The sequence below is a fragment of the Siphateles boraxobius genome, unplaced genomic scaffold (assembly GCF_051911475.1).
Source record: "Siphateles boraxobius isolate OS27281-9 unplaced genomic scaffold, OSU_SipBor_1 13, whole genome shotgun sequence".
Taxonomy (NCBI): domain Eukaryota; kingdom Metazoa; phylum Chordata; class Actinopteri; order Cypriniformes; family Leuciscidae; genus Siphateles; species Siphateles boraxobius.
In genome coordinates, this window is record NW_027508733.1 from 23,707,067 (window position 1) to 23,719,403 (window position 12,337).

General features: G+C 36.6%; 1 protein-coding gene across 2 annotated transcripts; it reads right to left on the reverse strand.

Moving 5' to 3' along the window:
* Nucleotides 1–5,538: 5,538 nt before the first annotated feature.
* Nucleotides 5,539–8,425, reverse strand: rgs13b (regulator of G protein signaling 13b). 2 transcript variants are annotated; one of them, XM_077226670.1, is made up of 5 exons: nt 8,123–8,425; nt 7,927–7,986; nt 7,751–7,815; nt 7,436–7,602; nt 5,539–6,439 (listed from the first exon to the last, which is right to left on the reverse strand). In XM_077226670.1, the coding sequence occupies exons 1-5, from the start codon at nt 8,197–8,199 to the stop codon at nt 6,251–6,253; spliced, it is 558 nt and encodes a 185-aa protein (XP_077082785.1). In that variant the 5' UTR covers nt 8,200–8,425; the 3' UTR covers nt 5,539–6,250. The 2 variants fall into 2 exon arrangements, with proteins under 2 accessions (XP_077082785.1, XP_077082784.1); XM_077226669.1 differs by having other exon boundaries at nt 7,751–7,812; nt 8,123–8,309.
* Nucleotides 8,426–12,337: the final 3,912 nt, after the last annotated feature.

Genomic DNA, 12,337 nt, shown 5'->3' on the forward strand with positions numbered 1-12,337 from the left:
GTCTGACGTAACTTAAATATCAGGTTTTAAAAACCACATACCACAAGTGCATTTCTCATTTCAGAGAGCAAATCAGTGAAACTTTTACAGAACAGGGTTCCTTGCTCCCAAGTACAAGCTCTTTAAAACATTCTCAAAACATGCTGGATAACATGATCATCTTTGTGTGTGTATTTACAAACTTTTATGTTAGATGCAATTAATCGTGACCAGGGCTTGACATTATTTCAGCAGTGGCATGTAATGCAGTCACTTCTACTAGACACTTTGCCGGGTTGAATTTTATATATACATTTTTTTTAATTGTCTTTTTAAAAAGGCATCTGAAATAATAAACTAAGTGCAATGCAGGATTGTCAAAACTATTGATTTTTCAATATCGATACTGAAATATCTGAAAGGCTTACAATACTCACTTTCCACCGAATAGATACACGATACCAGCTGTGCTTTCTCTCTCTCTCTCTCATGATCTCTCCGACAGCCAGTTACACACAAACCCGCCTCCATTCACTCATCGTTTTATTTGCTACGTACGAATATTGTTCCTGTTACAGGGCTTGAATTTTGGCGCGGGATTGCACGTATTGTGCATAATTTAAAGCTGCCTCAGTGCTAAATTGAGTTCTTTTTGCTGCTTATTGCAATTAAACAGTCAAATACACACAAAATAATGTCATAATGACGGTCTTGACGAGTACTCATGTAAACACAGTCAGTTATGTTTTAATTGAACGTAAATATTTGAGAAAGAAAATGCATGTGTAACAGTATAATGGAACCGTGCGTCAGGTCTTAAAGTGACAGCAGCCTAATATTCCTGCTGCCAAATTATGAAATAATATACAAAATATCTATATGGCAGTTTTTCCCCATGGTATCCATGTCAAAATTGTGACCAGTGAAAATGCCAGTAGCTTTGGAAACCCACTAGCCAACGTGGCTGGTTAGTGGGGTTGGGAATTGAAAATCGATTCCAATTCTGGAATCCAATACTTGAGGTCAGGATTCGAATACTTGTTATAAAATAAAAATTTAGATTCCAGTGTGACCATTTCAATATGACTTTAAACCATGCAAGCGGGAGACGATTCGCACACTGTTTTCTGTGCTACCTGCACACACATCCAAAACATGCGTTCAGAAAAAGTGATTTTAATGTGATTTTAAACAATTCAGTGCTATTTTACATTTGATTACAGTTTCTGTACCTGAATACCAGAAAATCTTAAAACACTGTTTATTTCAATCGCATCATTGTTCAGTTGTATCTATTTGTTGCGATTGCTAATTTTTTATTTGTTCTTTATTTGTTTATTAACTGAGTGTCTATGTGTGTTATTTTTAAACTACAGGCAAATGTTCCTTGCGTAAGTGTTTATTTGTATTTTTATGATATTCAGCTACAATTAAATGTTTTGCAATAAGACTAAATGTGAATGATATCTAAGTTTTTTAAATGAAAGTTCTCAGTTGAACTTTTTGAATATGCAATATGCATGTGTCATGATGTACTGTGTAATTCACCTGATCCTATTCCCTTTGAACATGAAATACTGGTTTTCAGCTTTTGGTGCTGGAAAGAGAACACATCCCTGAATAGCACAAATAGAGTGGCTTGTTCCTGTCACCACTGTGGCATCAGAACTATGCATGTTTCCATTGATTTAGTCAATGAGATGCAAATATAGATTTGTGTACGTGATGAGTGTCAAAGCCTTGTTGTCAGTGCAGTGCTAAAGAGGATATGGAAAACAGCTTGATTTGCATATGGGACTATTAAAATTCACATGATCAAGTTGAGGTTTACATGCACTTTCAGTACAAGTATGCTAACAGGTTTTGTGTGTGGTGGCCAAGAGGTTTCTAAGGTGTTCTGTGTGGTTGCTATAGGTCAAAGTTTACCGGCCTAATTCAAAATAGCCCACCTTCAGTGATATTTTGGTGTATCTTTCCACATGAAAAATCCTCCATGGCTTTATACATGAATAATTTTCCTTCTGCAACACAATGAGCACTTTTGACCATTTCCTTTTTGTTACGTCATTAGAAATTGTACAGATGAATATCTGCGGCTCATGCAGGTTTTTTAGTAAACCTCAGCCGAATCAGAAGATGCGCGTTTTTGGGAAAAAGACACACTAGGAAGACCTACCAAATGAACTCTCTGCAACTCTGCTCCATATAAAGTCCATTTTTATGAGCCCATCTGTATCGTCCAGGTTTGCAGATGCCAGACCCAGTGTTTTTCAGAGACTTATCATCTGTTATGGTGTTCAGACTGTAAATATCGTTGAGCGTCTTAAGTGCTTCACAGTGATATTGGTGCCAAGTTTCCGTTTGAATAGACGATAGTCCAAAAGTTTTACGCACAAGGTATTTCCCAGCAATGACACATGTGCTGTACTCATGGGGGACTCCATAAGTACCTTAACATGAAAACAAGATCACTTCCTGTTGGCGAGGGTGCATGTTTTTGACATAAAAGAGGCAGCTTGCTTGGTGAACTTGAAATAAACTTCATACATGGTTGTGTGTGTGTGTGTGTGTGTGTGTGTGTGTGTGTGTGTGTGTGTGTGTGTGTGTGTGTGTGTGTGTGTGTGTGTGTGTGTGTGTGTCTGTGTGTGTCTGTGTGTGGGCCTATGTGTGCAAGGACAATTCAGGGAGTAAAAGTACAAAAGTACAGCTGTTCAGTTTGTCCTAAAACAGAATTAAGATTTTTTTTAATCATGTCTGTGATTAATTCAATAATTTATTATTACTTGAACAGACTTTCATATAATGATCTTCAACATAAGACACAAAACCACTGTGTTCTTTGTAAACACAAGACGCTAAAAGGCTAACAAGCCACTATTCATAAATGAATTAATAAATCGAAGTAATAAATCAGCCAAGTCCTAGCATGTCTAACTTGCTAACTAAAACGCAATCTCTGAAAGTCTTCTGACCATGTTTGTAGTGGTTTTCACCCCTCGCAACACACTTTTGGTCATCTTTGATCAGCAGTTTTATGCTATCTATTAGCTTTGTTCCAAAAGCAAAGTGCCTTTTAAGGTAGCATGCTAAGTGTCCTAAATCCTGTGATTGATGGGGAACAGTCTATATAGGAAACAACAAAGAAGACTCAACACACTTTTGACGTCAGTAGAGTTTGGTGTTTGCGTGTTGCTAATGCTAAAGGCAGTTTATGAAATTAAGCAATTGATGCATCAATGAGCTTTGCTTGCTTCTTGGATATGGCAAATTAGCATTCCAGATTGACTGTAAATTGACATCATGACTGAACGGCTCCATATTTAAAGCTTTAAAATTCATAACAAACTAAATTGGGCATTAGTGTTCTGCGCGAGAAACCATGAAACGAATGGGTGAAGTCTTCTGTCCCTAAAAGGAGACACAGTTTTCCGGTCACAGTTCTGCTTTGCCCTTGACCAACACGGCTTTAAGTTTCTCCAGCGGGACAGTCTCTGCAATTAGTGTGAAGTGTCTACTAAATGGCAAGTCTCATAGAGGAAGGCTTGCGTCACAAACTATGTTAGCAACATTAGGTATGCAATAGCAGAAATGTACGAGTTGCAAGATCGCATGACTTTTCAGTAGCTGGTGCAATGCACACTTCTCTGGCACTTATGAAGTCTTTCTTTCTTAATTCCCTGTTCTGTGGGAACTGAAACTCATCTGTTCCTGTTTCAAAGGTAATTGTTTCACTAAATAGTCATGGGATCTGTCGGCCAAAGGATTCGAAAATAATCATTCCTATGATGGTTTAATCAAACATCATAGGAATGATGTTTTAATTAAACGAGTAGAGAGAAGCTGTAAAGTTCACATTAGTGGTGGTTTTGGTGTTTGATACATTGGTAATGGATGTAGGCCTACTGTCTTTTTTCCTGTGAAGACATCTAAACATCCTTAAAACATTGGATAAAAAGACATTTCACACAATATATTGACATTATATTTAATTTTTTTTATTAACTTTATGAGGCGATTTTGGATATTTAAAGCTGCAGTCGGCAAGTCTGGCAGATTGAGGGGACTTGAGCCGCTTTTCCACTGCACACGACAAACGACAGCTATTGGACCGGAAGTCATTCATTTCCAATGGCGAGTCGTACGGGAGCTGCGGGGACTTCCGATCATATGCGTATGCGGAAAATTCGGATCCGATTTGAGCTTTTGATCCGCTGAAATAACGACCGGATGTGATGTATTTTAATCAAATCAGTGTCGCAAGTTGATAATTATACTTTATACTTATACTAATACTTTAAAAAAAAAAACTTGATCAGAAACACTGAATATTTAAAAAAAAAATACATGATTATTAATAAAAAAATAAAGAAATATGAATTTTTTATATATATATATATATTTAATCAAAAGTTAACACAGCTGGCAGACCGACAACCTCGCTAAGCTTCATTTTCCTGCTGACGTCTCTGTATGACTCTCTTGTATAACTCGAGTTATATCATACAGAATGGGGTATTCGGAGACTGCGAGAATCAGCTTCTCTCCCATGTTGCCGTGTACGATCGTAATGAAAGTTCTGTGCGACTGCCACTGGGGGAGAATTCTGGCAGTCGTGTTCGAATGTCGTGTGCAGTGGAAAAGGGGCTTTAGCCAAAATGTTGAATGTTTACAACTCTCATGCCCCTCCCCCACTACCACCAAGCACCCATGCATCGAATGTGTGTATATTGTAACGTGGGGAGGGGGGATCTGTGGCGTGTGCACTGAACTGTCTCACACAGCCCTGCGCTGATTGGACCAGAAGAACCGGGAGCGGTGGATTTTTGCAAAACAAATAACAGACCCTTGATCAGGGATGGGCAACTCCGGTCCTCGAGGGCCACTGTCCTGCAGAGTTTAGCTCGGACTCCAACCCTAATTAAACACACCTGAACAAGCTAATCAATGTTTTCAGGATTTATAAAAAATAATTTTTGTCAGGGTTGGAGCTAAACTCTGCAGGACAGTGGCCCTCGAGGACCGGAGTTGCCCACCCCTCCCCTAGATGGAGGTAGAAGCGCTGTTTTTTTTCTAAAAGCGGCGGATTTATGTTGTTCTGTCGGAGCATAGTGTCGGTTTTAGTGAATATGATCAAAAAAATTTGGCCGACTGCAGCTTTAATTGTTTCTGTATAGTTTTTAGATTTAAATAGCAATAACATTTATCGCAATATTTAACTCTTTAATGTGTGTTAATTGTATTTAGAGAAATATATATTAATATATCGGGCCAGTTATCGGTTAGAATATGAAAGTCATTATAAGCTTATTATGTCGGCTATAAATATAAATACTTTAATATAAACACTTACCAAGGATAAAATATATATATATATATATATATATATATATATATATATTATCCTCCAACTAAAACGTAAGATATTTAAGTGGAAACAAGACAAAATACTGAGTAAGAAAAATTGTTTACAGTAATTCGCAAAAGAAAAGCAAAGGAAACTGGGTGAACAATATGAAGATATAACTATGAAGCAAACCAAAGACATAAAAGAAAATATAGTGAAAAGTTCAACAGTGTCCGATCTTTATTTTATCGTCCTCAAAAATGACAAAAGTCAACATCCAACCAGTGGCTGCGGCTAATAAATAGTAGTATATCTTCATTTAAATTAAACGTTATAACATTACAAGTAATGCCTACGGTTTTTGTGTGTGGCACACATGCTACAACTGTACTTGCTTTTTTTTTTCAACTTGACCTCTCTAGTAGGTAATTTCTTTCTTTAATGTTATACATCTGTGTGGCAATAAGGCACTGATGTTGAAATGGGACAGTCCTATGTCAAGATCCTCTCACAAAAGTGTCCAAACCACCTCAACCAATAGGCTGAGGTAGTTTTTGTAACTAAAGTCATTGTAGGACATGGCAAAGCAGTTTATAAAGATCTTCTGGGAGCGCCAGGAAAAGATGATAGTGTTGTCCCCACACTGTAGCTTCGGAAACCACCGGAAGGGCTTGAAGGAGCTGTGTCCTTATCTACACAGGAAGCACCCTCAGTTGAGAAGCACTCCTGGCATTTCAGTAACACGTCGGACTTGTGTTTCTTGTAATTTTGCCTTGATATCAACAGCATGTTCCCAACCATTGCTCCTTTTTGACTCCTGCTGGTTTCAGAAGTTCCACGCGGAGGGGGGCGCGAGCTTTGGGGTTCTGGTCCTGCACACAAACCAGACCGTTCCAGTCTTAGCATTGGTGTGATATATCCACACAGTCATCCTCGAGCATCATCCGCAGCAAGGGACTCGAGGAGGGTCTTGTACATCTCAGATCGTAGAAATCTGGGGTAAGAGTCACGTTCCATCAGACCGAAAACGATCTTCTGAGCCTCGTCAAAACACTCTGCCGTCGGACTCCTCACATTTCTTTTAATCTCCTCCCGTGTGTGATAGTCGATGTTTATCTGTGATGCAAATGAGAGGCATTTACACTATCCCTACACTGGAAGCGACCGATTATGAGATGTACTGTCCAAATAATGATAAACTACATGGAAATATGCAAAATGAAGTCGTAATTGCGAGAAATAAAATCTTAAACAAAATTATTTACAAACTGAATGCGTATAACATTGCAAAAGAGACAGCAATGTACCACGATTATTATAAAACAGTATTATTGTAAAACAGTATTAGTGTGTGTAGGGGTTAGTATCAAATAACATTGTTAATTTCTTTATTAATTTCACATTCAAGCGCTGTTCTTTAAATTTGTTTTACATCTGCTATGGCTCCTTTCCAGGTATCGAGATCCTCTGCTGGGGGGCTACAAATTAACTTATAAAGGTTAACTTATTTTATATAATATAATATTAATATTTTCTAATAATTATGCTGAAATAATAAATAAAATCTAAAACACATTCATCATTTTTAGTAAATAAAATATTTTAGTAAAATATTATTATTAAAATAGCATAATAAATTAATAGTAAATGAGTATAATTAATAATTTATAATATTTGTATTAATAATATTCATTATTAATATTCATTAAAATCTCCCTCTCTCATATATATATATATATATATATATATATATATATATGAGAGAGGGAGATTTTTATTTATTGTATTGCTACCGTGTATACAAATAAATATGAATAAGAAATACTTTTAATTAACTATTAATTATTATTTTTAAATATTATATTATATTGCTAATGTGTATTTATGGTAAGATAGAGATGATTTAGTGTTATTTAAATATAGAAGGTATACATTTTTTTTCAAACAGATGGAGAAAATAAAGGTGTAGAGCAGTTCTGCAGCATATGGAAAACTATAATTCAACTGAAAGCATATCACGACACTACAGCACATCTAGTGTAGACATCCTCATTGGTTATATAGAGATTTACAAGCGCATAGCAACAGGGTGTTGTATGGTTCCTCCTCTACCTCTTTCGGAGATTCTGCTTCAACGAATTGCTCAAAGATTTTCCTCGCCTTCGAGCTCATCTTATGGGACGAAGTTATCTTCTTGTAGTCCTCACAGGTCAACCAGAATTCTATGTTTTCATCGCTGAATTCTGATTTCAGAAAGGTGCGGAATGTGGCCATGCCATCTGGAGGGAAGCAAATGCGGGTTGGCGTCAAAACACAAAACCAGCACCTCTTTAATTTACTAGTGGTTTAGTTTACTCTCGCCTCAGCAAACCATTTGCCAAAAATAGATATCAGTGCTTTGAAAAAAAAGAAAAAGAAAACACTTACATTTGGAACCGAGAAGCCGTTCCAGAGACTGGGACCATTGTTGGGTGTCTTCTAAACTTAGCCTGCTGAGATCAGACGGGTTTGATTAGTTGACCATAACTGGATTAGGAGCAATAACTCTTGTTTGAACTATTTTGGACCTGGTGTCCTTATATGTGTGTACACTTTTTTCTTACCTCTCCGGAGCAGATGAACTGGTGAAGATACACTTTAGTCGGCACATGAGGTTCTTTCCTCTATGGAGAGAAAGTCAGGTTTGTGTCAGCATTTTATGCTTCACACATACCAAAGCCTACGCTAAAGCATCCTGGGACTCATAATAGATTCCCTTGTGCTGATAGTTGAGTAAAAATGCCTGAAGATCACACTTACAAGGTCTTGTTTCTCCTGAAGTCGTCTCTGTCCATGTTGACGTCCGTTGGGAGAGTTTGTTGGATTAGGCCAGGCATGGTAGAGCGAGGGCTTATTGCCCAGAAATCCACAGCCGCACGGTCCTGCTAGTGATCATGCTGCACTTGGTGCTCTACAGGTTTCCCTTCTGCGTATCCGGCTCTGCTTTTTATGCCCTGCGACGGTTGCTAAGGGCTTGTTTCACCAACAGGGACTCGGCGAACCACAGCAAAGAGGAAGCCCCATCGAACCCTCCCCCCTGCTCACAGTCAGTTGCTCATGTGCGAAAAAGCATAGTATGTTTCTTCATATTTTTAGAGATGTAAATATGCACGTACCTGCTGAAATAGCAGATAAGCAAATTACAACTTTGCATGTTTTGGCTTTTTCAGTAATCTACAGACGTAACAGGGCCACATTTTAATGGCGCACAAATGAAAATTAGAGTCAAATGAGATGGTTAGGCTGCTTCGTCTGTCTTTGTTTTGCTTTTTATTAGCATATAAAGAGGAATCCTTCTTCAAACAAAGATAATGAGTAACTTGCCCCACCTGCACTAAAAGACAAGAGTTTTACAGAGAGCTGATGCTGAAGTTCTGCAAGATCTTTGGTTCTCTAGTACTTTGGAAAACCATCTATGTTCTGGTGCTTTAAAGAACCCAGAAACAAACATGCTGATCTGAAGAACCTAGATTTAGAAACTCCAAGGAAGCACATGGCCAGAAACATTTCTTGATAAGAAAAGAGTTCTTTGCTGAACCAACTAAACAAAATAGTGTTTTATATATTCAGGTCTTTAGCGACCCAGATCTATATCTATTACTAACAATTACAGAAGAATAAAATGAAGCATATTTTGGAGCTTGGAAGGGTTCAGTTTTATACCATCATCACTGCCCTCATCAGAGCTCGTTTCCTAGTACATTCAGCATCTGGTTCATATTTGCGATCTAATACACATTCTCAAAACTATCATTTTCAACATCTTCAAAATCAACATTTTGATTGCTGACAGCTTCTTCAACAGATCCATCATCAAGTGACAGAGACACTAAAATTTGATTGCGTTCAGTACTTGCTCTGCAGTAAATAGCTGAGCCATTTCAAGGTTTGCTGATGATACTTCCTATTCTTTTGTTTTCTTCCTGCAGTAACTATGAGTGAAACGTCACTTCGTACACATCTTTACCACCTTGAGGAATAAAGTTGAATTGCTCTTATTCATCAAACATTAAATTATTGTTGTGCAGAAAAATATACTTACACTGTCTGCAACCAAAATGCTGGTAAAAATCATATTTTATGATAGGCTCTTGTCGTGACTGTGTAAAGTCAGTATATCTCTAAAATCTTTTTTAGATAATTTTATCGTTTTTTGACAAGACAAAATTAGATTAGGTTGTAAAATGTCTTGTGCCACTCTACAAAAATATGTCATGATATTTATGAATGAATAATACAAAAATACAATTAAAAAGTAACTAAATAAAAATAGGTATACAAATTTTTGGGAAATACTGATTGTTTTCTGGACGCTCACATGTATTCAAAGTGTATGGAAACTCTATGCTTGATGGCTACATCACATGACATTTTTAGTCATTAAATTGAAACTTTTCTTGAAAAATTTGTAAAAGTTTTCGAAAACCATATGAAAAAAACTTAAAAAGTACATTCTAAAAAACTTTTTCATGGTCACTCATAAATCATGAACCCTTTCAATGGAACATTTCTATGTTTTTATGTGCATTAATCCAGTGACTTTGCTATGTTTTTTCTCCATAAGTATATTCAAAAATGGATCTAGGCAGTCAAGTGTTCACATTAATGACAGTGTGTGTAGACACCCTCAAAGTCACCTGACCAGCACAATCGATCTCACCGCTCCACTGATACTGTAACACTGTAAGTTTCTCCATTGTGAGCAATTGAGCAATTTTGTGCCCCGAGCAATATCTGCGCCTGAGAACATTACTCATTTCCTTTTAGTTGCCATGGTGACTGTTTTGGCGGCAGAGGATGGTCAGATTAAGTGAGAGATTGGTCAGGGTGTAATTCTCAGGGTGAAAGCGACTAACAGACAAATATTGGTGAAACGGTTTGTCAATAATTGGTGCAACCGCTGGATAGTTTCAAGAGGGTGCTTTCATTTAACTTTTGCGTGTGTAAAATCATTTCCTTATGTCAGTGTTACCACATGATTTCACATCAGTGTCATTTCTGAATGACAACATTTGTGTTGCGCTGAGATGAGAATGTATGGGGGAAAGTACAATTAGTTGTACACAGTATAAGTAGCAGCAAATAGTGTCCAGAACAATCATTTACTTATAGTCTCAACAAAAAACAAAAAAACCTGTTAGTGTCGTTTTCGCCTCTTTTAGTACTATTATCTATTTCATACATACATTAAATAAAAAGTTGTTATCATTCTTTCAAGAAGTGAACTTACTTTTTAAGTACAAGCAAGCAATAGCCCCTGCTTGTTTAACACTTTATTTTACGTTTTTTCATGTTTGTCAGTAGGAGACGATCTTAAAATGTCAACCCTGTTACCTTTGTGATTTATACTTTGTATTATATGAATGTGTAAGGTACAGTGAATGTTTAGAAGTAAAAAACTCACTTTTCTCATTCAATTTCTGATTAAGAATTATATATATATATATATATATATATATATATATATATATATATACAATTTTATCATGATGTTTTGAACTATACATCAACAAAGTTGTCTGGTTCTTACAGTCTTCTGGTTCTGCTTTTATATTGTCATGTTTTAATGTCCAAATTAAAATTTTCCTTGAAAAACCCCCTTCATAAAATCAAATAATGTGCATTCAGTAATACTTTTAAATTTAAAGGCGTCTTAATCCAATAAACATGGATTTTTTTTCAAAATGACGAGGACAGTTAATTCTTCAAACAGTGCTGTCTTTATTATAGAATTGCTTTCCCCAAGAAAGGAGATACGCTGAGTGTGATCTATCATGCGTCACACGGCCATTGACATTCACTGTTTTGGTGGAATTCGAAGTTAGTCAAACATAGTTATTCTTAGCAGCTCAGAATTGCCTTTTTTAGTATTGAATCTCAGGATGAAAGTCTTTGTCACAGTGGGGTCAGGCGGTGTCGTGGATTATTATTGAATTTTATGGCAGCGTCACTCACTTAAGGCTCGTCTCTGCATCAGTTCGCTCGGGTCGGACATGTGACCAAAACACAATTCTTCACAGACTATGGAAAACCTCGGTTTTCTGCTCATAATTAGTCAGTGTCCAAACACTGTCTAAATATAGCTAATCTGCTATTTACTGAATGCTGGTGTGTTCTAACCATAACGATGGGATGACGATCAAAACATTATATCTCATGTAATATGAAAACTGTTTGGTACCAATTGTGTGCACTGAATAGTTGATCTACAATTTACTATATAATTTTTTCTTAAAATTAAAAAAATGCATATGACTTTAGTTTTTTTCTAGCCTGTTTTATACCACTAAAACAGTAGATATACGACAGTAACAGGGCTGAATCACAACCTAAAAGATTATACAGTGTGTGTGTATATATATATATATATATATATATATATATATATATATATATATATATATGAAGACTTCAGATGCAAAAGCCTCTAAGTCCGTCTAAAGTTTTTGTTTAATATTTACATTTTTATCAGGCTCATGTACATTATAGGTTCATACCCAAGCAACGGCATTTGTGAGTGGGCTGAGGCTGGGATTTAGTGAGTTTGAACTGAAAGTATTTGATGAACGTATACTATGTGCGGAGAGCATTCACTCAATATTTCTCATTTTTGACATAGGTGGCTTTTAGAGGCTTTTGCATGGGAGGTCTTCATATACTATATATATATATATATATATATATATATATATATATATATATATACACTCACCTAAAGGATTATTAGGAACACCTGTTCAATTTCTCATTAATGCAATTATCTAATCAACCAATCACATGGCAGTTGCATCAATGCATTTAGAGGTGTGGTCCTGGTCAAGACAATCTCCTGAACTCCAAACTGATTGTCAGAATGGGAAAGAAAGGTGATTTAAGCAATTTTGAGCGTGGCATGGTTGTTGGTGCCAGACGGGCCGGTCTGAGTATTTCACAATCTGCTCAGTCACTGGGATTTTCACGCACAACCATTTCTAG